Raw genomic sequence first — 23,764 nt, 5'->3', positions numbered from 1 at the left:
GGCATTATGGAGTCCCAGCTCTGGAGAAATCTGGTGACTGTGATCTGAAAATGCCACCTCTGTGTAGCAGCTTCCAAAGGCTTGTGGCTGCCAGGGCAGAAGAAGTCATTCCCTGATGCAGCTAAGTCCCCTGGCACAGTCTCCCAGACCAGCCAGGCAATCTCACTGCCCTGCAGGAGATTTTAGTAAGTAATAGGCACAGCTGCTGAATAGCTGCAGATCTTGGCCTGAATTAAGGGTCTTCTGTGCTGGTATCATGGCAGGCACTGATGAGCAATGCCAGTAGTGGGTTGAGTAGGGGCTGAGTTTGGCTGCAGATGTCTGCTGACAGAGCTATAGCAAAAAAAAAAAAAAAAAAAAAATTAAAAAATCAAAACCAGAACCAAACCCCACCAACTCCACATCTTTCTACTCTTATTCTTAACTGCTACCAGCAGTTACTTATTGGCCTCATCTTTGATTCCTGTCAATATAGAAAAGACTTACCCAATGAGGTGTTATGTTTCTCAATTGCTCATCCCCCTGTTTGTCCCTTAATGATCTAAAAGTAGAATAGTAAGGTTGTGAAGTCCAGGACAGTCTCTTGGTTATCACTGTTCTGCTCCTGTCCTTTCCAATGGTCTTCTCACATGGTATGCACACAGTTGATATCTGACTCCACAAAGAAAGCCAGGGCCAGGCAGAAACACCACCACAGAGCTAAGTACATGCTGGTCTGTGTTAGAAATCCTCCCAAGTCACAATTAACCCAGATTTTAATAAAATCTTTTGATCCTTTTCAGCTACATTTGTGCCTGCAGATTAAATTGGACATGTTCCCAGGTGGCTGTTTGTCTTGGGGTGATTTTATGATAATTCTGTATTTCCCTATATCTGCTTTATGCCCAGAAATGGGTCCCATAGCTTTAAGCTGGGTCCAGGAGAGGGGGGAGAGAAGCCAGGCGAATTCTTCAGCGTGGTTTGTGTTCAAGGACTCACACACACTCCCCCGCATTCTCACCGCTGCAGAGCCGAGGGAGCACCTTCCTGCTTTTAGCCAGCCTCTTAGCTGAGGCAAGAAATTTTCCCAGGACTGCATACTGAAATCCTCTGGAACTTCTTCTTCTGGAACTGTTCGCCCCATCTGCGATCAGAGAACCAGATCACTGGACCCCGTGGATCAGCAGGGAGGCTGCGGGGACGTCGCATCCCAGCCTCAGACCTCTTTAGGGGCCAAGCCAGCTACAGACAGAACTCTAAAACCACCAGCTTTCTCCACATCGAGGAGGTTTATTATCTAACATTACTCATTTTTTGTCTTTGCCCTGCTAGCACTCTGCTTGTTAAATAAACAGGTTTTTTCACTTTCATCCAGGAAATTCCTTTAGTATTGGTGGGGGAGGGAGTGCTGAAACCTGCCTTCTTACAAGGAGATGTTCATTACAGGACGTTTCCTCCTAAACTTGTCTCAAACCAAGACACTGTTCCAGCAGGTTTCTAAGCCCATTCAGCTCCATCGGCAGAAAAGCAGGCTTAGAGGGAAGTTCAGACCAAGGATGAAATAAAGCTAAAATGCAGTTCTTCAGGTGCCACTTTGACAGATCAGCACGGACCTTGTGTCCAAAGCAATGGGAACTGCAGCAGGTTTGAAGGAGCTGAGTACCTGAGCTAATCTGGGACGTGAATCTTTGTCAGATCTGATCACATCTGGTCACACCTGAAACAAAGGTCAAAACTGTGTGAAAAATATAGATTTGCTGCACTTCCACTTATGAATGTATAATAAAAAAATAAATTCCCAGTGAGTGACAAGGGAGAAAAGCGATACTTAAAAATATCCAGAAAACTAGACTGCTTTTATACAGGCCAGGCCATCAGCTGTCCCATTCTGAGAAGTTTTCTGCTCAAGGCTGTATTTCAAACCAAGGGGATTCAGTGCTGCTGCTGATACTGATCAACACAGAACTTCCTTTCCCATTTGGCTGCTCTCCTGCATCAGCAGCCCACACTGGGTCTGCTATGTGCTTTGTTCCAGAAAGTCCTTGCTGATGAATCTCCACATCACACTGACTTCCTCTTGGGCAGCATTTGGGGCTGCCCAACCTGAGGGTGGACTGAAGGCTGCAGCATTAAACCCTTTATCCCTTCCAGACTGGTACTGTTGCTCAATCCAATTCTGCTGCTGGGTCTGTGCTTGGTGCTCCACCAGCCCTGTGAAAGAGAGATCTGAAGGATACTGAGAAGTAAGATGACCTCTTGGGGAATAACAGTTCCCTCACCTCAGTTTGGTTTGCCCGCTTCCTTTTCCTCTCAGACTCAGCACCATGAACCAGTGCTTGGGAATACAAGTGATGGGATCTTGACTGGCAGCACGGAGAGCCCACATGGCAACTGCCAATCATCTCTCTGTCACATACCTGGAATGACAGGAACCTCAGCATGGGGTGCAACTACCAGTGTCTTACAGCCTAGGACCTCCAGGATGAGCTGCTACAGGGCTGGAGATTCCCTGGAGTCTCTGTGGAAAGCTTCCACTGAGCAAGTCCTCAATGCAGGGGGCTCCAGCCAGTGGAAGAACATTGTGGGGGCCTGTTCACCCTGATCTGAGTAGCTGGGGGTGGCCATGGTTGTGGTGGGCACAAGCATGTCTGCAGGTTTGTTAATCTTCATAACATCTCCTGGGTTACCACTCTGGCCCCAAGGGGCTGCTTTGGTGGTGGGGAAAAGTCCTGGCTAGGAGATATGTCCCACAAGGGATTGGGGAGCACTGCAGCCCTGTGGAAGCTGGTGTGACATCCCACTCATGAGACATATGGCAACCTCCATCTATAGATCAACACCAGGTTGGGCCACTCTGATGGGCACAGGGAGAAGGCACCAGTGTGTTGCAGGGAGGGTCTGGCAGCAGTGTCCCTTGCAGTGTGTTTTGTGAAGGTGTATAAGGCACAGAACAGTGCCCATCCAGGGTTTGGGACAGAAGTGTGAGGACCAGCTGGAATATGGGCGATTTGCAGCGAAAAGGGGACAAGAAGGCACAGCCATGAGCAGTGCACAGCACATCTGTAGGAGCCACATTTATCTGTGCTTCAAGTACAATGTGATTGGCAGCAAGCTGGAGCAGGGAGAAAGAATGGCACCTCTCTGGAGCAGGGGCATAGCTGTGCCCCTCAGGGTAGGGGAACAGGGAAACTGCCCAGGGACAGGCACACTGCTCAGCTGCATGCAGGGACAGGCTCACTTGTCTGAGCCATTTCTGGGTGCTGCTGATGAGCCGCTGGGCTTGTTCCCAGCCCTGGCAGGGCAAGATCTGGCCCTGTATGGATGGGGAATGATTCTGATCCTGATGGTGCAGTGTCCAGGCCAGTGCTGGTGGTGCTGGTCCTGGTCCCAGTGTAGTGTCCTGCCCAGACTCTGCTGATGCTGCCACTTGCAGTGCAGCAGAGTGCACCAGTCCCTTGTTGGCCCTGGCCCCAGAGGACTGGAGTAAAAAGCTGCAGGCCAGCACTGCTGGGGCTGACTCCACTGCCAGCTCAGGGCAGTGCTAGGCCCATAGTGGTGACGCTGCCAGTCCCTGTGCAATGCAATGCCCAGCCTCAGGCAGATGTGCTGGCTCTGGCCTTGGTCCCAACAGTGCAGTCACCCGGCCCTGTGCAGACTGTGCCAGCGCTGGCCCCAGTCCCAGGGCAGTGCAGTGCCCAGGGCCATGCTGCTGATGCCAGAGCTGATGCCACCAGCGCAGAGACGAGCACCAATCCCCGTCCTGGCAGGGCCCGTGATCGCGTTGGCAGCGCCGATGCCGGTCCCGGTCCCGTTCCCGGTCCCAGGGCGGGGCAGTGGCGTGCCGGTCCTGTTCCCCGTCCCACGCCGAGTCCCAGCACCCGGAGTCGCGGCGCGTTGCGGTGCCCAGCCGCATGTGCCGCCAGTCGGTGCCCGGTGCCGGTGGAGGAGGGGCGGGCCCGGGGCGGGCCCGGCCGGGCGGGGACGGCCCGCGGGTGATGTCAGGCTGATGCTGTCGGTGCGGCGCGCGGTGCATTGTGGGCGAATCCCGCCGCCCGCCGCGGCTCCGAGGGGGAGGATGCGCTCGGGGCCGGCCCGTCCCACAGCCGCAGCCGCAGCGCGCCGGGCCGGCGGCACCGCGCCCGAGGAGCCGCACTGAAGGGCGTGGGGCATGCGCTGCCTGCGCCGGCCGCAGTGGGAAGCGCCGGCGGCGGCGGGGCCAGGTGAGCCGGGCCGGACCGGGCCAGGACGGGCCGCGGCGGGCACGGGCGGGGAAGGGAGGAAGGGAGGGACCGTCCCGCCGGCGGCCTGCGAGATGCGGGAACGGGGACCGCATCGGGCCGTGCCGCGCCGGGGCTGCGCGCGGGGCACTGCGGGAGATGTAGTTTACCGCCCCACCCGGCGTCTCCAGCCGAAGGGAGAGAGTCCCGCGCGCGGGACTCGGGTTCCCAGCGTGCCCGCGGGGGTGGGCGGGCCAGCGGCGGAGTGACGGCCCGGTGCCACCAATGAGAAGGTTGGCCGGGTGGGGCGAACCAACTGCCGAGAGGGGCGGCGGGGAGTGGGGGGGCGGCGTGCCGGCAGCTGCAGTGCAGGGGCGGACGCGGCCACCTCCTCGGCGGGGGGAGGCGGGACGGCCCGAGGTGAGGGCAGGGGAGGGCGGGGGCCTGGGTGGCGGCCGCCCCTCAGCGCCGCTCCTGCCCGGGCCGGGGGTCGCGGCGATGCCCGGGGGTGCCGCCGCGGGATGGGCGGGCCGTGGCCTCGCTGCGTTCTGCACGGCAGGGGTGGGGGCGCCCTGAGCCCTGGGAGGCTCCGCCGGAGGGATTGGCCCCGTCGGGTGGTACCGGTGGCCGCCGCCGCTGGTCCCGGTGCCGGGCGGGGACTGAGGTGCGAAGGCTCCCGCGGCCTTGTGCCGGGCCGGGCTCCAGGGAAACCCACGGAGGGTGTCGGCCACCTCAGTGGGGCCAGGTGCCGCTCGGGGCTGGGCACGGCATCCTGCCCGGGGCCACCGGCTGCCTGTCCAGCCGCATGTGGAAAGCCAGCCCGCTCCATAGAGGTCTCTGGGGAGGGAGCGCTTCTATCGCGTTACATTGGGATAACTCCGTGGTGCTCGGGTTTGAGGCAGGAGGCTGAGAGTTCCTCCTCTTTGGCGGGGTGGAAATGGTGCTCCTGTGTGCGTGGCCATGTCTCCTGAAGCTTTGGGGCTCAGAGTCTCCTGCCGTGGTGTCGGTACTGCTCGTGGCGCCCAAGTTGACATCGCTGGATGCGTCCATAGTCATTGTGCTTTCCCTGCATTCTGGGAGAGGAGGTATCCGGTGACCAGGGTCTGACCCACTGAGGACTCTCGAGATGAACACCATGACCTTGACGTGCATCTGGGATTTAACAGGGAACCAGAATGCTGTACGAAGCACTAGAATGACCTGGTCACTCTGACAGCTACTTGCATGACAAGTTCAAGACCCACAGTGGGTTTTGGGGCTGGGGACTGGATACCTGTTGGTATCATGTTTCTGAGCAGTTCAAACCAAATCTACTTTGAATTTTCTTAGGCTTGCAAGGTAGTTTGATTGATAGAAGGAGAGGTTTGCTAATTCTGCCATTTCATACGGATTTTTTGTAGTGTCACTAAAAATGTTGCCTTTTAGCAACAAACTTCTCAGTGAGTCACAACAGAGATTTTCAACCTGGGGACTTTCTGTGAGTGAAATCTAGCCTCGTGTTGTGTTGTGCCACAGGATGTGCTAATGCTCCCTCAGCAGCAGTGTTTGTAGGTGCTGTGCCTGTACAGGTGCTCCGACTAAAAAGCGTCAGTTCAGTCTCATGAGTGTCAGTGTGTCACCACATTTCAGTGTGCTGCCTTCTTCTGAGAGTATAAAGAGGGCCAGAATTGGAACGATGTCTTAATGTTTCGGCTTTTTTTCCTTTGTGTGCCAGTGATCATCCAGCTCATAAGGAGCATCCTCGTGGTGATATAGGTGGAATCAGAAACTTTTGAGATGCTGTGCTCATGAATGGTGTACGTGGTATCCACTGCTGTTACTGCTGTGTGCTTTTGTGTGCTTTGTGGTAATCTCATTCCTTCAGGAGCAGGCTAAGTTCCTCTTCTTGGGTGAAATAAAGCACTGGAATCTCTTGTAGGACACTTTTATCAGGGTCAGTCTTGGGGACACCTGCCTAACTTTTTCTTTCTTGGAATAGTCTTCAAGGAAAAAGCCAGATCCCTGTCAATGCTGTTGGTCCTCCGTAAGGGAGTGGCTCCAGTGCTAGGAAATCTATTCCATCATCCCCCAGGGTTGGTGCTAATGCAGTGGTGCTTGTGGCCCGTGTGTGGATTTCCTTCCCTCTCCGTTCCCAGTGTTTGTTGGTGAAGGCAGGTGTATTTCCATGCTGCATCAGGCAGCCTGGAGCTCTCCTCCAAGGGAAGTGGGTGACACTTGTTTTTCAAAGCAGGAATGATCAGACAGATCCAGGAAGAGCCAAATCCCACTTTCTTCTGTATCTTTAGTGTGGGAATCCCTTCATGCTATTTCTTGCTCTCTCTTATGGAAAGATTGACACATCAGAGCTTATCAGATAGCCCACTCCTATCATGTGGGTCTTGTTGTGTGCTCACCTCTTCAATTGTGTCCTTTCAGTTTTTTGCCTTAGTCTTAATGTGCAGGGTCCAGAAAAATGCTTTGGGAGCGGCTCCTCATCTTGGGAAGTTCCTAGGTTAGATTTGTTTGCCAGAGCTCCATAGTGACCTTCCAGTAACATTGATTCACTTTGAAAACAGAGCAGAGGACAGAAAATAGGTCCTTATAGAGGAATAGGTGTTTATAAAATCCTCAAGAGCTTTGTAAACTTCCTTAATTTTTAAGGACGTGTTGGCTTTGTTGGTATCTTCTACTTTGAACATTGCAAGGCGCAGCCCAATATTTGCTGGTGTGATTGTGGAAGCATTTGCTAAAAACCTGTTTTAGCTCTGCTAGTTTACTGAGCAAGATACAGAGTGGACACAACCAGTGCTTCCCTCCCCTTCTTCCAGTAAAAATAACCAAAAAGTGTGTATTCCTCTGAAACATCATGAAATCCCCTTAAATGTCACTGTGGGCCACCATCCCATTGGAATAAATGTTAAGATTGCTTTGAGAGGGAGGAATAAGGAAGACCAGCTATGAGACCTCCCTCCCTAGTCCAGAGGAAGAGTGGGAGAATCTGTTGGGTATTTATTGAAGCTTTAGGAATGAGACTTGAGAAGCGGGGGAGATGATGTGACTTTTACGTGGTGCATCTGAAAACGGAGACTCCCTTGCATGTGAGAGTTTCCCCAGCTATGAACTGGACAGTGGCAATCCTTGTTGGTCAGGCCAAACTGGACAGTGGCAATCCTTGTTGGTCAGGCCAGTCCATGGTCTTCTCCACAACAGTGCCCAGCACCTGCATATCACATTGTTGAGAGCCACAACAGTTCTCCCCAAAAATATGGAAAATAAGCTAGCAGTAGCAACGTGGCTTGGACATTATTGTATCAAGTGGTTTTTCATGTGAACTGTTCTGGTTTTCTGGAGACTGGTGGGTACATCAACATATTAGGCTCGACGGGCAAAATAGAAAACTGCCACAGTAGGTTTTTTCATGGGATTCACAGTCCCTTGGCCCCTTTTGGTCTTACCCACTTCCACAGAGTTTTCTGTTGGGCCTTCTCCACTACTCAAGAGTTGCACACATGGGAGAGGCTGTTTTTTGTAGTTGAGAAGGAAGATGTTGACAGCGTGATGGACTGTAGAGCTGATCAAATAAGATGTGTTTGGAAACCCTTTCCTTTTGGTGTCAAGCTGTGTCATCTTTAATTTGGTGAGCAGTATGAAAGGAACAAACTGGATCCTGCACTGGCCCCAGCTGGATAGGTGCAGTGGAGAGCAGAGAATGCCTGTGGGCACAGATCTCCTCTTGGAAGAAATGAGGCATCCCAGCCTTCTGAAAGAGAGCTGGTGTCAGCTGTGGCAGATGGAAGTGGATTCCTCTCTGTCTGTGCAGTAGGAGATGTTGTGAGGCCACTGTCAGCCCAGGAGCTGCCTGGGTCCAAAGCTTTGGTGTCCTCCCAGTCATGGGAAAAGACAAAGAGATGAGGAGACATTGATGTCTGGTGAAAAGGTTTAGATTATAGGATCATAAACTCGACTGCTCAGGCCAAACCCCCGGATCACTCCAGTCGTTTCTCTACCGGTGACCAAGAGCTGATGCTCAAGGAAAGGCTAAGAAGACAGGCACACTGTGCTTGCCCTGGTTACACCCCTTACCACCGTGGTGGTGCAGGATGCAGCTTTTCAGCCTTTTTATTTGTTGGCCTGAATAATTTTCTATGTACACAAGGTGTGACCTGTGTGCTAAGAGCACTCTGTTGTGAAACCTAGCTCTGCATTCCTATGTGTTTTCCTCTCTTGTAGCCAGTTATTAGTTTTAGAGGAACTTTAGTTTTATCCTGGAACATCTTAATTTCTAAGGCCTTTGGCCTGATACCACACATATCTGTGTGCTTGTTGAGTCTTCCTAAAAGCACCTAGCCTTTCCTAATAGATCTATAAATCAGGGCTTCTCCCTTCTGCCTGCCAGTGAGTTTAATTTTTAATCTTCAGTTTTCTAAACATGTCTGTTGTGGAAGACTGATTTTCTAGATCCTCTGCAGAGCTCTTCAAAATAAACAGCAGCCAAAAATCCTTGGCATCTTCTTTCTGATCTTCCTTTCAAACAGTCTTTCAATTTCTTATCTGTCCATCATTTAGCAGACTGGCTGGCTGGCCGCTGGTCAGATATGGGTAGAAAATATCTAGATTTTATCTGTAAGAATTTACTTAATCTCTTTTACATCATCGGGAAAAAACATCATCACTTGGAATCATTTGTACTGTTTTCTTCTTTTGCACACATCTTCTATTCTAAAAACCTTCTGTTGGCACAGTAAGTCAGAAATAAAATGAAGTAGAAGTTGCACTGGCCAAAGAATTTTTGTTCTTTTGGTTTTTTTTAAAGGTGATACATTTCTGTTCAACAAAGTGGAATTATTTGTAAGTTATATTTAAAATTTCATCTTGGTAATGCTGATCTGCATGAGGAAACTGAAGTTCCCCATTGCCTCCTGTTTCCTAAAGGCACAGGCCATCTGTTCTCACATGGCACATCACTGTTGCTGCTTTAATCTGGTCTTACGGGGTAGCTTTACTATTACATTTTTCCATTTAGCCTTGATACAAAATTACTTCTTTATCTCCTATGAGTCTGTCTGTTTATTTTGTAGTGTGTAGTACTCTTTCTCTCATGGAGTGACCTGGCATTTTTCTGTGTACCTTTTCCATGGAGCACTGGAGAACGTGCCTGGGTAGCTCCGTGTTCACCCTTGAATCCACGCGTCCTCATTCCCTACCTTACCTCTGAAACCTGTTGCATCTCTTTGGTTTTCTGGGTTTCATTTAAATACCTTATAATCCTGAAACTGCTCTTTCTCTGCGTGTGTGTGTGTGTGTGTGGTGTTTTTTTCTAAAATTCAGCCCATTTTTCCCTGAAGCTGTGGTTCTTTGTGAGAATCTGCCTCCCAGCACCTGCTCTGCCACTCCTGCCCCTGGCTGGTCCATAGCTTCTCGACATGCAGTTTAAATTCTTGATACCTGTTCTGCTCACTGAAACAAGGGTATGGGTATGGTGTAGCTGTCTGATACTTTCACCTTCTCAGAGGCATCAGCACAGTGCTCCTCTTGATTGGACGCTCTAATAAATTGTCTGGCTTGTTTCCCTCATTTTATGAAAGTTGCTTGTTGTTTGCTTCCTGTACCACCTCAGCCAGAGAACAGAAGTCACCTTTGTGGTGACATTGTATTAGGAGACTTAGACTTTGTGGTCTAATTATGGCTTGAATTATTTAAACAGAATCTAGCTGCATTAGACTTCTAAAATTTACTAGTCTCAGAGTTGTGCTAGTAATTTAATCAAAACTTACTGGTTTCTTTTAAGTTTTGTTTTCCTTGGGAAAAAAAAAGGTGGCCTCAGGCAGAGTTACTCCAGTGTTCTTAAGCAGAAGGGACTGAATCCTTTGATCTCACAGAAGGCCAAGAGCTTCCTGCTGTGGAGACAAACACAGAGCACAGCTTGACTGAGGCTGAAATGGATCTGAGGTACTGCTCCTCCATTGTGCTGCCACTTGCATTTGACTGAGCCTACAATGAACCAATTCAGGAAGCTCTAAGCCAAGGAAATGCCCTTGTTTATTAGGAAGAGGAATAGTTTTTCTGCTAGTACAGGTCACCACTTGAACCCATGGTGGCTGACTAGCCCATGGTGGAATCTTACATACACCAGTTCAAAGCTGGGAGGAGAAAGGGGAACTGCTTCTTTTCATTTGAGGCAGATTTTTAGATTGGCTAATTAGGAACCTGGAGCTGTGGATCCAGCATTGGGATTTGTAGGATTTATGGGGTAATGTAGGTAATAGTGTAACAGTGCTCCCATTAAAGTCTCACCTTTCATTCATTAGCATCTAAGCACCTAAAATATGATTTTGGGGTGGGTGTTGGCTTTTTTTGTTGTTGTTGGGGTTTGTTTTGTTTTGTTGTTGTTGGGGGTTTTTTTGTTGGGGTCTTTTGGGTTTTTTTGTTGTTTTTTTTTTTTTTTTTTTGGTGTGTTTTTGCTTTTAGTAAAATTAACAGTAGCTAAAGCATGCCTTTTTAGAGGTGCTCAACCTTGGTCTGAAAAGAAAATCCACCATCTTTCTTGTTTCAGATCCTGTCCTTAAGAAAAATACCAATGAAAAACTAATTTGTAGTTGTCAGGCTTCAGCTTCTAGCAGAAGATGAGCTGGAAAGGCAGAACCCTTCAGTTTCTTAAATTTTCATGATAGGGAGGGGAGGTACTTCTCCACTACATTTCCTTGCTTTTTGGGATTTCTGTGGGCTAAGTTCCGTGCATTTTAGAGAGTTTAGTTTTCAAGTGGAAGGCACCTTCCAGCCTTTTTTTCTGATCCAGGATTTTTAGTAGGCATGAGGCATGGATTACTGGACTCTATTGTCTCTCACCAGTAGGCAAGGACAGAATTGCCTCCCTTTTTTTTTGTGCTTCTCTCTGCAGCAATGCTCTGCTCTGTATGCATGACCTCTGTGGCTTATTCATAGATGTCTGAGCGTGAGTTTGGTTGTATTCAGAAGCATTTTGTTGAAGATGCACTTTTCCTTTCTGCTGTTCCCCATTTCTATGAAGAAATAAGGAGTGGTTGCTTCTCAAGCAGAGACAAGGCTTATGGGGCTTTGTCCATTGAGCCAACAGGACAAAAGAGAAAATGTAAAAGGTGAAAATGCAAAGGGCAGGTAGTCAAGTAGTTTGTCACTCTTGTGACAGTTATGTGAGGGAAATGTCAGGAGCCATTTGGTTCCCAGGGCTCAGAGCTGTCTGGTTGCATAGGTCCTGCAGCCTCTTTTCAAGTCTGGTGGCAGTTCAGAAGCTGGCATTTCTGGTGTGCTTGTTGCTTCTTTTGCAAAACAGATTTTCTTTAACCTTGCTGCCTGTGTTTCTGATTGGGATGAGATTATATAGGTTTTTCCCCTTCCAAACATCCCAGGCTGGACTTGAACCAGTAATTGTTCTGTCTGTGGAGTATTTATTATTAGAAGCATTCACCAGGAGCCAGCTTACTCTGGCAAGCTGAGCACAGAATGCACAATTACTCATTGCAGGTTGAGATAGGTTTGAAAAATTGCTGTGAGCATTGACCAAGTAATGTACAAAATTTACTTTTCCAGTACGTTACTACAGCTATGAATAGAAAGTTATTTTTACATTAAAATATGGCATAAGGTTCATGATACTTTTTTATAGAAACAAGTTCTGACCATATGTGTTCTGTAAGAGGAAATTCTCAGAATCCAGTTACTTGGCATAGCACTGGAGAATTAAGGATCAAAGTATAAATGTGGTTTATGACAATGAATCTGTCCAGAAGAACACATTTTAGAGTTTTGTTGGGGGTTTTATTGGTGTGTTTTTTGTTTGTTTGCATTGGGGATTTTGTTGGTTTTTAGGGTTTTTTTCCCTGACACAACAAGCTGGTGTAAAATCCAATTGCAGAATGAGAAGGCACATGCCTCAGTCATAGAGCTGCTTAACTCCACAGATAGGAAAACTCCTGGATGGGAAGCAATTATTGGCATGTTCTGGGAGAGTGCAGGCAGGTACTCTCAGTTGTGGAATAGATGGCATCCTTGACACACGTGGAAATAGCTTTTATAGAGGCAGTCCAGACCAGCTTGTAAAGCTCTCCATAATCTTGGCAACACCCTAGTTCCTTGGAAACTGACTCACACAGCAGTGCAGAAAGAAATTAAACAGACCATGCTTGCATGTACAAGAATTATTGTATATTTTTGTGTGTTTTTCTAGGATGTTCTTGCATAGACTAAATATCACCACGGGAAGCAGTGCACAGACTGTGAGGGTGCAATATCCCAGACACTCCTTTGTTGGAGGCTCTTCCTCAGAAGCACCAGCTTGAGCTGTTATGGCATTGCTGCACCAACAATTTTCAGAGGAAAATGAGTTGACATGTGTGGACTCTTGGTGTGCTTTTGGGTTGGGTCATGCAGCAAGAGTCTTATGGAAAGAATGGGGATTTTTCATATCAGCAAGGAAGAGAGTGTGTGGTGGAGAGGAAATACGCAATTTGCTAGAATCAGTACAGTTACCTGCAGAAATTGCTGGGATGCATTCCCAGCCCACACCAGAGGCACTACAGCAATCTGTAGGAATTACCCTCCCCAGAGCAGCTGTAAAGGCTGTGGCCAGGCAGCCTCTGGGACATGGCGCTGCTGTGGCAGTGACCAGAGGCAAAGGACAAATTTGATAGACCCCAGGACTGTGTAAGAAGGACTGCTCAACAGAAGAAGAGAGACAGTGGGAAAAGTGGGAAGCAACCCAAAATGGTGATGGAATAGGGACAATTGAGGTAAAACCGATTCTGCCAAAGAAATATTTAATCCCTCTGCCTGGATGGTTTAGATAAAGCCCAAGGGGAAACAGAGGCAATGGCTAACAAAGTACAAAGGGTACGGATGGCTCCAGGAATTTATGTAGCAACATAAAAAGAATCACGAACTCTCTTTGGAAGGTGTTTAGCTATACCAGGAACTTAAATCCCAGTGAAGACCAGTTTACTGGATGGATGTGAACACTTGACCCAGTATGTTTTCTATATGTACAAAGAGTTCAAAGAGCAGAGTAAGTGTGCTCAGTGGTATCCATCCACTCCACCTGAAATGCAGGTATATTATATACAGCCTGGAGGGGAAGTGTTAGTTAAGGCATTCTTTAGGAAATCCAAATTACAACCTGTGTGGGGCGGTCCATGTACTGTTTTATTGTGTTCCTGGTTTGCTGCTAAAGATTTTGGTAAGGAAAATTGAAGATGCCATTCTCACATCAAACAAGTAGTGATGATCAACCAGTTGATAAATGACTGTCTTCTGAGAATCCTTCATGATTTTGTGTTGGGAATCATTTAAGTATTTGTGCATGGGAATGTATAACCTTGGACTCTACCCTATGGCTATCTTGTTAAGTTTTAATTCTGTTAAGTTTGTTATTTGTAATAATGTTGTAGAAGGACAGGGGTTCAACACCTCAAAATTGTTTTGTTTTTCCTTTTACTACATTAGCAGGTATACTTAGTTAAGAGAAAGGAAGAGTTGTTGAGGAACACACCTGGTGCGGGTAGCTGGGTGTGCAGCTGCAGTGGGAGCTGCAGGAAATGCCTTGGAAGGAAGGAAATGTCTGGAGGCCCAGGCAAGGGGCCATAAACTGGTGCCACCCCTTTGCCAATCAAAGGCCATGGGGACATGTAGGGCTGGCTGGCTGGTTCATCCAGAGACTCTGTAGAACTCAAATAAAACCGGATAAGACCCCAGACCAAATATCCCCATTTACCAAGAGGCACGTGCAAGGGGCATGAAGAGCACGAGAGGAACACAGCCTGTAAGGGCACAAAAGTCCAGTGGTGCCAGTGTGACTCCCAGAGTGGTTCCTGAATGGTCAGACAGGAAATTTCCTTGGTAAGCTGTCTGTAAACTAAAAAGGGATGAGATAGAAGATTAGAGAATGAAACTGTAGATTTGCAGGCAGCAGAGGAAGGATGAATCTGCTCCCCTGAGCATGCACCAGCTAGAGGGAAGAGTTCCTTACATAAATGGGAAAATGGTTACAGAAGGGCTGTAGGGGGATGATTTAAGTGACTAACAGTTGGCATGATTTGTCATGTTTTTGTCAGTCTCAGGAAACCTATTCTGTGTAATAACAAATAGAATCTCTGTTGTGATCAGCACTGGGCTTGAAGACTGAAAAAATGTCCCATTTAGTGTCATTTAGTCTGATATGACATCAGTGCAGCAAGTGGCAGTTGCCCCACTTAGGCTAATTTTTATTATGAAAGTGCTTGGTAATACGAAGTCTGCATGGCAAATCTATAAATACATGAATTTTCCTAGCAAAATATCCTGTCTTCCAGAATTTGAATCATATTATGAAATCTCTCATCAAGAACTTACTGTTAGGTTCATAAACTCTAAATAACTTTTTGACAAGTTTATTTAATACTTGGTAATTATGGTGACTGCATCTATCAGAAATTTCTGAATGGGTAAGATGAACACAGCTTTCTCTGGAATGGAGGTTTAAAATGATTGATCTCAGGCTGTGGGCCTTTTAATAACCTGATATAATAGGTTATAAGAAGACCATTGAGCAACGGATGTTATCAGTTTGCTGTGTGCCTGAGTTGTTTTTTCAAGATAAAATCCTGTTCTCCAAGAATAAGGACTCAAGGAAGGTCCTGTTGACCACTCTGAAAACTGACTTGGAATGGCTACATTTGGTGGAAGATGAATAACAGGCTCTGCACAAAAGCAGAGAGCAGGGAGAGGACATTCCTGATGGGACATTTTGCATTACCTGAGGATTTGGTCACACTCTGGTCCAGGATCAGGTGATGACAACATAGCCCTGTGTGTCAGGTGTAGGCTGAATCTGATATCATAAGTACAACCTCTGTTTAGTACTTGCTTTTATTCAGATATATTTGTTTTGGCTGCCAGCAGACTATTCAAGCTTTTCAGTAGTGATTTATATTGATTTTGCAGGTACATATACTTAAGCTGCAGTTAAATGTTCATTGTAGGCAAACCATAATGTTTGCCTGTTAAATTAGTAGAGGTTGAGCTGGTTATGATATCAGAGGGATTTCCTGGTGTTGGATTTAATGTTCTGCTTGCTTCAAATTTGGAGCAACTCTGTCAAGGAGATTGGTGGAAGATAATAAACTTTCCTTTCAAATTCTCCTGCTCCCCATTGTTTTACTTTACTGCTGAGATGTGTTTGGGGAGGATTAGGATCACATAAACCCCTGGCAACGTAGGCGTGCTTATCTGGTGTGCGTTCCTAATGATTTGTTGTCATAATTACCTGTGCTGATTCTCCCTGCAGATAGGTGGGTTTGGCACAGAAATTACTGGTATGTCTGACTGCTCTGTAATGCGTGTGAATGCAGTCTCTGGCAGTGTGGTATTGTTTGTTTGGGGGTTTTGTTTGATTTCCTCAAGTCCTGTGCTGTTACTTTCACTGTGCAGGCAGTGATAGTTCAGTTGGCTGTGCAACTGGGTAGCCATAATAATGCTGTCAAGGTGCATCTGTTATCATGTTTAATATGTATGTTCTGCTCAGTGCAGCCTCGTGTTAGGAGAGAATCTGGACCTTGATTGATTGCCGTCTGCCTTGATGGCAGTTTTTTTTGTTTGTTTTCCCAGTCACTCCTTAATGGTCATAAACCATTCAAAGATGAAAAACAGTCCCAGCATCTTGCAACCTCACCTTTAGATGTTTCGATTTTACAGAAGTGAAATGCTATGAAAAGCAAGTCCAGAGTTTCCTAAGGCTGATGCCCTTCCGTGCCTATGAGAAGAATACGTCACAGAGGAGAACTTTAGGCTGCAGCTGACAGGAGATGAGCCTACTCTCTGAGCAGGTATGCTGCAGCAGGGGCAGCCAGTGAAGGAAGACGAGTCTTCAAGGAACAATTCAGAACCCTACAAGCTCCTGCCTGTGAGAGCTACCTTAACAGTGTATGGCTTGTTTTCATTGCTGTTTCAAATTCAGCAGGGAGTATGGTGTATTCCAGGGCTGAGGGGCTCTTAGTCCAGTGCACTGCATTTTTTTTTAAATCAACTTCTTTCCTGTACTGTCATACGCATTCCTACCGCAATAGCAGAATGCTAGTGCATGGTACAACTTATATATACAAAGATTTAAGGGTTTTTTTGTTTGCTTCAATGTGAGTGATTTAATTTTTATAGTTGGTATTGTGTGTTGGAAGGAGATGATGTTGGAAAAGCAGTGAGGGACACTGAGTCCATGCAGCTACTGCTGCCATTAACTGAGCCCTAGTGCTGCTGGGCACTGGCACTTGGAAACTCCACTCATTTTTGTATTCTTACTTCTAAGCATTCTCAGTCCTACTTTTTATGTTCTCATCTTATTCCCCACCCCATCTGTTTCATTCATGTTCCTGTTGGGAACAGCTGAATTATGCTTAAATTCTTCTTACAACTGTTTTTTAAATTGTTCCTCCCATGCAGGTATTGGACAGGGAGATTGATCTGATTTCTAGACTGCAATTCATTGGGTTACTTCTTTTGGTTTTGCAGATATCCAACTTTGTCTCACCCAAAAAAATGCTGTAGTTTACATCAACGTTCCATAACACTTCTGGGGTCTGCTCTTAAGGTGGATCATGCTCCTGATGTGGTTCATGGTAGGGAATTTGGTCAAGTAAAGAGGGTCATGGGTTACAGCAGTCTAAATTGCTCTAATTTGTAGACTTCCAGAGGTAAGGATGTGTCCTGAAATAAAGTGGGATATTGCAATTCCTCCACAGTGAGATTAAGACACTTAAGATTATCCAGGACCCTTAGTAAGGTGGTGAGAGACAGAATTCCGTAGCTTTGTTCTGCTGTTTAATAACCACCCCATGTCTGATGGGTTTTGAGCTTGATGTTTGTGGGTGTGGCTGTACTTTGAGCACTCCAGCCACAGTATGCTGAAACTGAAGCAAGCCAACATAGGAAAGATCTCATCTATTCACTAGGAATTCCCACAGGGCATGCTTGGTATTTATAAGTTTAATTTTAAGAATGCTATAATCCTGTAAAATGAAGAAATAATTTTTCCAATAAAGCTGTTTAAAATTTTGCTTGCATGAAAGAGAACCTTGTAAGACAGGTGATTGGGCTGTGTATATGAGACTTCTTCTATCAGGTCTTTATTTTTTGTTCTCTGACCTCCTCGAAGGGCTAAAGGAGACCTATTTATTATATATACACTCCTTCTGCTGAAAGTACCTCACCAAAACACACTTTGGTCCATACTGAGTCATACCACAGGTCCATCTAGGCCAGTATCCCAACCTAAGCTGGCAAAGAATGGGTATCTAGGATAGAGAATAAAAGGTGGAAAAGCATATAAAATGACTCTTCAGACTGCTCATGCCACTTCCAGTGAACTGGTGAACATGGGGTGCTTTGCATTTCTTTTGTTATAAAGGCCAAAACTAAATTTATAAAACTATAAAGTTTATATGTTTGTGGAGTTTATATAGTTGGCTGAAGGAGATGGCAGTATGGAAGAGCTGATTTCACACTTCTTCATGCTGAGGTTGGCCAAGAGATGGAATTTGGTCCTACTGTTGTCACTGTTTATTTCTCAGCTGCTTTCTCTTATGCTTCGCTTGCTATTTCTAGGAAGGCAGTTTTAGAGTATCTTGGGCTTGCTCAACTGCCTTGCATGACTTAAGTGGGGACAGGGATACAAGACTTTCTTGACATCCTGTCCATTTCCTACAGGAAAAGACAAACTGAAAGTTCTTGTTTTCACAGTCACTGTACTTTAAATTATGTCTCTTGATATTCAGTGGTTGACACATTTTAGAGGTAAGGAGAGTGGTATAGTGTCTGGGTTTAAGACACTTGGGTAACATTTAACATGCAGAAATGATGCTCACTGCTGTATATTGGGGAGGAGAAGTAGTGCCTTACCACTCTTCCACAGACCATCTCTTGCCTCTTCCCTTCTGTTAGCAAAGTCAGCTCTGGCATAGTGCTGGCTGCAGGTTTTCATGGTGGACAAACAATATTTACATGACATTTTATTAATTTAGAAGGGATTATAATAATGCATAAATTAAAAGCATAATTTAGATGTGCTGATGGTTTCTGCACAAAGGCAGCTTCATTCCTTCTTTTGCCCCTTGTGATGCTCCTGGGTTCTTAGGTTAACATGTTAGGTCTGGCTATGGATGTAGGTAATGCTTGGCCCTTAGGCTTGAGCATGTTTCTGCAGTATTTATACTGCCTCAGGAATAAAGTATGGATTTGCGCTGCTACTGTGATCGTAAACAGCTTGGAATTTGTTTTGGACTATAATTAAATTGGCATTTGCCTTGGCTGAATTACTCTGGCGATACCAGAGCATATCTGTAAACTTAGTTCTGTAATTCCGTATTGCCAAATGGCTGCTATTCGTGGTACTGCCCAGGAGGATTTTATTCTATTTCAAAGCCAGATTCCTTTAAATAACAGACATGATATCTTTGTACATATGTATTAAAATTTTGATAAAGGGAAGTGGAATAGTGCACCAAGGAAAGCGATCGTACCTTGCCTAGCTTTGAGTGCTCATGGGCTTTCATGCTCCATCTCTCCTCTAAAATTATTCCTTGGAATTAACTTTTCCACCACGAGTCACCAGACTGAAATCTTACACTAAAGTGATGTGAAGAGACCTTCAAGAGTAGGCAGGGGATACTTATTTCTGTGTGTTTGTGTCGGGGGGTTTTGTATTTTCGTAATGTTGGAAGTTTGGGACAGTCTATAGTTAGCTAACTTTTCTTTAAATACCAGACAAAAAGCCAACTTTAAGGGAGATTTTTGCAGGCATTCTCTGTCCTGTGCCTCCTGCGGTGATGTACGGGGAGGTTGTGTGCTCAGTACCCACTGATAGCTTAGGGATGGCCAGTTCAGGTGTTCTGGTGAGCATGAGGGAACCTGGGAATGGCATTCCACTGCTCATTAGAAGAAGCAGCACAAATGTTGTGCTGCCAAACACAGCAGGTATTTTCTCTTTCCGATTTCTTACTTCAGTACCCGATGATTGAAAGCACAGCTACCCCATACAGATGCAGGACTCTTTCAGTGAGAATTCAGAACATTTTGCAGCACCTTTCTTCTGAATCTCTTTAATACCCAGTTTTTTCTTATTTCTCTTCTATCGTTTTGATTGTCCTTTAGCAGATGTTGGATTGAACATTTCTCAGCAGCCCTCTTGCTGAGTTAGTCTGCTGCTCTTTTTTTTCATGTAGTTATCTTCTATATCTGGAGTGAAATCATCTTTTGTGAAGATTTTTATAAGGTCTCTTTGAGATCTTTTGTTCATGTTTTGTTTGATCGTCCTTTGTCTTGCACTTTTGACATACTTCTGTCTGCTGCTTCCTTGTGCACACTACATGCTGGCCACTTCCTAGCCTTCCCTCTCAGCCCCTTTATTGCTAGGGAATGAGTTCTTTTCTCTACTTGAGCTCATAATTAACTGGTAACTTTTTTCCTTTTTTTGAACCTGAAGAAGTGTGATGGTTGAGTGACCAGCTCTACCCTTTTTAAAAAATTTGGAATTTATGTTGTTAATCTAAGTCTGCAACCAGAGTGCTACAGTAACACTCAGTTTTAGAAAGGAAAATATTCATATTTTGGGGGAAGGAAAATAGGATTGCCAAGATCTGGCCTACTTCTAAAGCCAGTAGAATATCTAAAGAAGATCTTTTATTAGGCCTGTCTCATTCATTTTCTTCTAGGAAAGCCGAGTTAATGTGTTTCTGAAAGTACTTCTTGTAGAACATTTGTAACAAAAACCCCTTAAAATTAATATCAGCACAGGCTATCTGGAGCTCCATATAAAGGCAGGAAAAAGGAGCAAGATGAACACCACAAGCACAACTTATCTCTCTGTATTTTAGTTTGATCATCTTTAGCACTGCGTGTAGGGTATGAGGATGACTAAGTTATACCTGGCTGAAGCCTTTTCTAACCATCCCCATCTTCTCTGCTTGGCTATTCATTACAGTGATGTGTCTGTAACCCTGGCCCTATATGGGCCTTCTACTATATTCAGACTTTTTAGGCTTATTGAGTGCAATACCTGGCAAACCTTTCTGATTTGTGTTGGATGTCATCCAGTGCAAGCCATAAAAGCTGCCGAGGTAGCAGCTGCTCTGCTAAAGCAAGACTTCTTTGCTTGGTAACAATAAGAGCCTTTGCAACATTTTGGTGTTAGGTTCTCTTTGCCTTCTTGACTGTCAAGCCCAAGAGCAGTGGAATCCTGCATGGTGTAGCTGGTGATTGTCACCCTTCAGTTTGTGCTGCTGACTTGGAGCACGGTTGTGTCTGTCAGGTTACGCATGGAGTGAGTTCTGGTGTTTGCAAGGTGAGTTTGCCTTCTCTCCTAAGAGGGTGGTTCTGATTTAGTCATAAACAAAACCTGTGGAAATGCAGCATGTACTTATACTGCGACCTGTAATAATTTTGTCATTCATTCCCCCTGCCCCTTTTATTTCCCCAGATAAATGGCTCATTTAAACTGGGAGCTACTGAAATACTCTCTGGCTGGCAAATGCAGTGCCTAGCAGCAGTCATCAAGGACGAACCAAACATGAGTGGTGGAGGGGAGCAGGTCGACATTCTCCCGACCAACTACGTGGTCAAAGATCGCTGGAAAGTGGTGAGTAGCTCTGGCTTTAATGGCCCAAAGAGACTCCCTCCTCCTCCTGCAGTAGTACAGCAACTTCCCTACTTAATCCTGGCCTCTGGCAAGCAACAGTGGAGTGGTATGATTTGATATGTTAGCAAGATACTGCAGAAAGAAGGGTTTTAGACTGGTATTTTCAGAAGACTAAACCTGCCAAGAATTTTTAGGTAGTATTGAAATGTTGCAGCACGCTCAAATAATTTTTTTAGTAAGAAACTTAGGTTTCAAATTACTGTGGCAAAGAATACTACAGACATGACTATAAATAAATTGCATTACAATAAAATAAGGTAAAACCAAATGTTTCAGGTTGGAATGTCAGCTACTTCAAGAGTCAGAAAGTCCATGATTAACCAGCTGGTTCAACTTCTGTGTAAATTTATTAGGATACTTAAAATGATATCATCATATGTTGAGTTTTAGTTCTTACCTCATCTGTTGTGCAAGCTGGACTGGTATTTGCATTTCAAATGCTGAAAAAACATTTAAATCCCATGTGTGCCATTGCCTCAATTTTTAACTGGGATTATCAGCACTCTCTGAATCATTAAACTCGCAGCAGAAGCCTCACTAGTCTGAACTATAAGTGATTTGCAGTAGTAGTGCTGAGTTGTTCTTTATGCTGACTGGCTGTGGTACAGTGGCCCTGTGAGTTTTGCAGTGGAATGTGGAGAGCAGAGGACTAAACAAATTTGGGACTCTGAATTCACTTCAGTTCCAGGCTGTGGATAGGTTATTTTTCAATGGCCCACTTCAGACAAAACATTATCCTTTCCTTAGACTTGGCTTGTGCCTTATCTCTGTATTGACCTAGGCAGTTCAGCTGAGCTCTGTTCTTGTTGCTCCCTACTGCCTGTCTCTCTTCACTTTGTTCCAGCTTTCTCCACAGCCTTCACTTTTCTGTCTGGCCTTTTGCTGAACAGCCTATTTATATTTTAGCAATTCAAACTGTTCTTCATTCTCCTTGCTTCTTGAGAGCAGATGGAGAAGCTCAGTTTTCTCTGTGATTAGACACCAAAATGGAGACAACTCCTTTGCCCCTCCCAAAGCTTTCTGTCACGCTGAAGGAAAGCTTTGCTGTGCTCCTGCAGCTCTGGACTGGAGCACATATACCTGTTTTGGAGAGATGATCCATGGGCAGGTTAACTGACATATAGGACTTGAAATGTGCGCTGTGCTCACCAGTGTCTCAGAAAATAATGCTTGCAGCTTTTATCTGTCTCTCCTTGCACAAATGGAAATTCTCCCAGAGCCTAAAATTTGGTTAGATTGGTGCATGTTCTTTGCCAAGATGAATTTCTATGCTCTCCTTGATGCCTTTGTTTCAGGTGCATGATTGCTAAATACTCATTCTTCCTTAACATGAGGAAGAACTCGTTTATATTGAGGATGGCTGAGCCCTGGAACAGGCTGCCCAGGGAGATAGTGGAGTCTCCCTCTTTGGAGACGTTCCAAACCCACCTGGATGGGTTCCTGTGTCACCTGCTCTAGGTGACCCTGTCTTGGCAGAGGGGTTGGGCTAGGTGATCTCCAGAGGTCTCTTCCAAACCTAACAATTCTGTGATTCTGGGATTCTCTGTTCTCCTTTACCTTGGCTAACTTTGGCTCGTACCATTCCCTGTTCGTCAATCTTGAAGTTTCTCGTTCATTGACAGGAGTGCTAAAACTTCTGTAAATGATAGGAGTATTTTTGTAACAAAGTCTAAACAAGGTAACTTTGTTCTTGGCAACAGCAGAACTCTTAAAAGCACCAAAAACTCCAAATAAAGTCTCAAATATGCTCAGTGATGCTCTCAGGGGAACATTTTAAACCAATTTTGAAGTTCGTAGAGGCACTGAGTGTGGGATTCAGTGCTTCATTGTTGCAGGAATCTGTGACTGGGGCCTGCTAGAAGCTCTACCTACTAACTCTGCCTTAGAAAAGATAGAAATATGCAGCTGCATTGTCAACAACAACTACCTCTAACTAGAGGAATAACCTTTTATGTTTCATAATGTCTCACAGTAGCCTTAAATACTCCAGTGAGGTCATTGCCCCACTTGAAGGCTCTGAGAAATGCCTTGCTAAAGGCTGTAAATAGCAATGAGAAATCCTTTTCCCCAGCTCTGAGTAGAGCTGGGAATTTGACCATGTGCTAGCTGACTTGTGCACTGTGAGCCTTCATTGAACAGTCATTTCCCCCCCACTCCCCCCCAAAAAAAGTGCAAAATGCAGACCCTTTCCTTTCAGGCAGGCATTCTGTGCCTTCCCCTTGCTTTAAGTTGGTGTGGGACTAGTCAGAATCACGAGCTGTGAGGGGCTTGGAGTAATCTGGAAAAACTGAAAATACTTCTGGTGGCCCAAGGAAATAGCGTAGGATCAAGTGACAGAGGAGAAGGGGACTGTACCTTAAAGTGAGCATACAGCTGTAATGTCAGGAGTAGCATTTTTTCCTCTTGTCACAGACCTTACTGAATCTAACCCAGAACATGCCTGCTGTATTGTCCAAGCTTTGCTGTGGGTGATGGATCCTGCTCAAGCAGGTGTGTGGCATATTTATGGGATGCTGGGGTGCAACTGCCAGAAGGTCTTTTGTGTAATTTGTCCTCCCAGTGTCTCTGACTGTCTCTGGCTGGGCATCAGCTTGAACCTTGTAGCTCTTAGTGCTGGCATACTTCCATTATTGAGCCGATTTCTAATTTTAGATTGTTGTAATGTATTCCTTGAATTCTTTTCCTCCTTTCCTCCTTTCTGCTGGCTGACAAAGCTTTGACAAATGGAGATGCTAGTTCTCTGCAGTTAGCCTGCTGGTAGTTCATTTTCCTGTCACTTGAAGTCAGTAAAGTTTGGCTGTCTGACAGCAGTAATATTTTTGTTCTTTGTGAAAAAAGACATGGACAGGGTGTGCTTATGGTTTTTATCAAAATTTGTAGATTTAGAAGTATTCTTTTT

The 23,764-nt window shown here is 45.8% G+C and overlaps 1 protein-coding gene across 3 annotated transcripts in view; it reads left to right on the top strand.

Annotated features, from left to right (window-relative positions):
• Nucleotides 1–4,054: 4,054 nt before the first annotated feature.
• TTBK1 (tau tubulin kinase 1) overlaps nucleotides 4,055–23,764 on the top strand; it is a 108,950-nt gene continuing 89,240 nt past the window's right edge. Inside the window, exons 1-2 of one of the 3 annotated variants that reach the window (XM_032104201.1) lie at nucleotides 4,055–4,199; nucleotides 20,647–20,805. In XM_032104201.1, coding sequence (XP_031960092.1) covers nucleotides 20,698–20,805 — 108 coding nt within the window. In that variant the 5' untranslated portion in view covers nucleotides 4,055–4,199; nucleotides 20,647–20,697. Of the gene's footprint in view, nucleotides 4,200–4,546; nucleotides 4,617–13,833; nucleotides 20,512–20,646; nucleotides 20,806–23,764 lie in introns of those variants that run through there. The other 2 variants (XM_032104198.1, XM_032104199.1) reach the window with 2 other exon arrangements.

The sequence above is a fragment of the Corvus moneduloides genome, chromosome 3, assembly GCF_009650955.1.
Source record: "Corvus moneduloides isolate bCorMon1 chromosome 3, bCorMon1.pri, whole genome shotgun sequence".
Taxonomy (NCBI): domain Eukaryota; kingdom Metazoa; phylum Chordata; class Aves; order Passeriformes; family Corvidae; genus Corvus; species Corvus moneduloides.
Note: the sequence above shows the minus strand (reverse complement) of the source record. Positions and strands in the feature narration are given on the sequence as shown.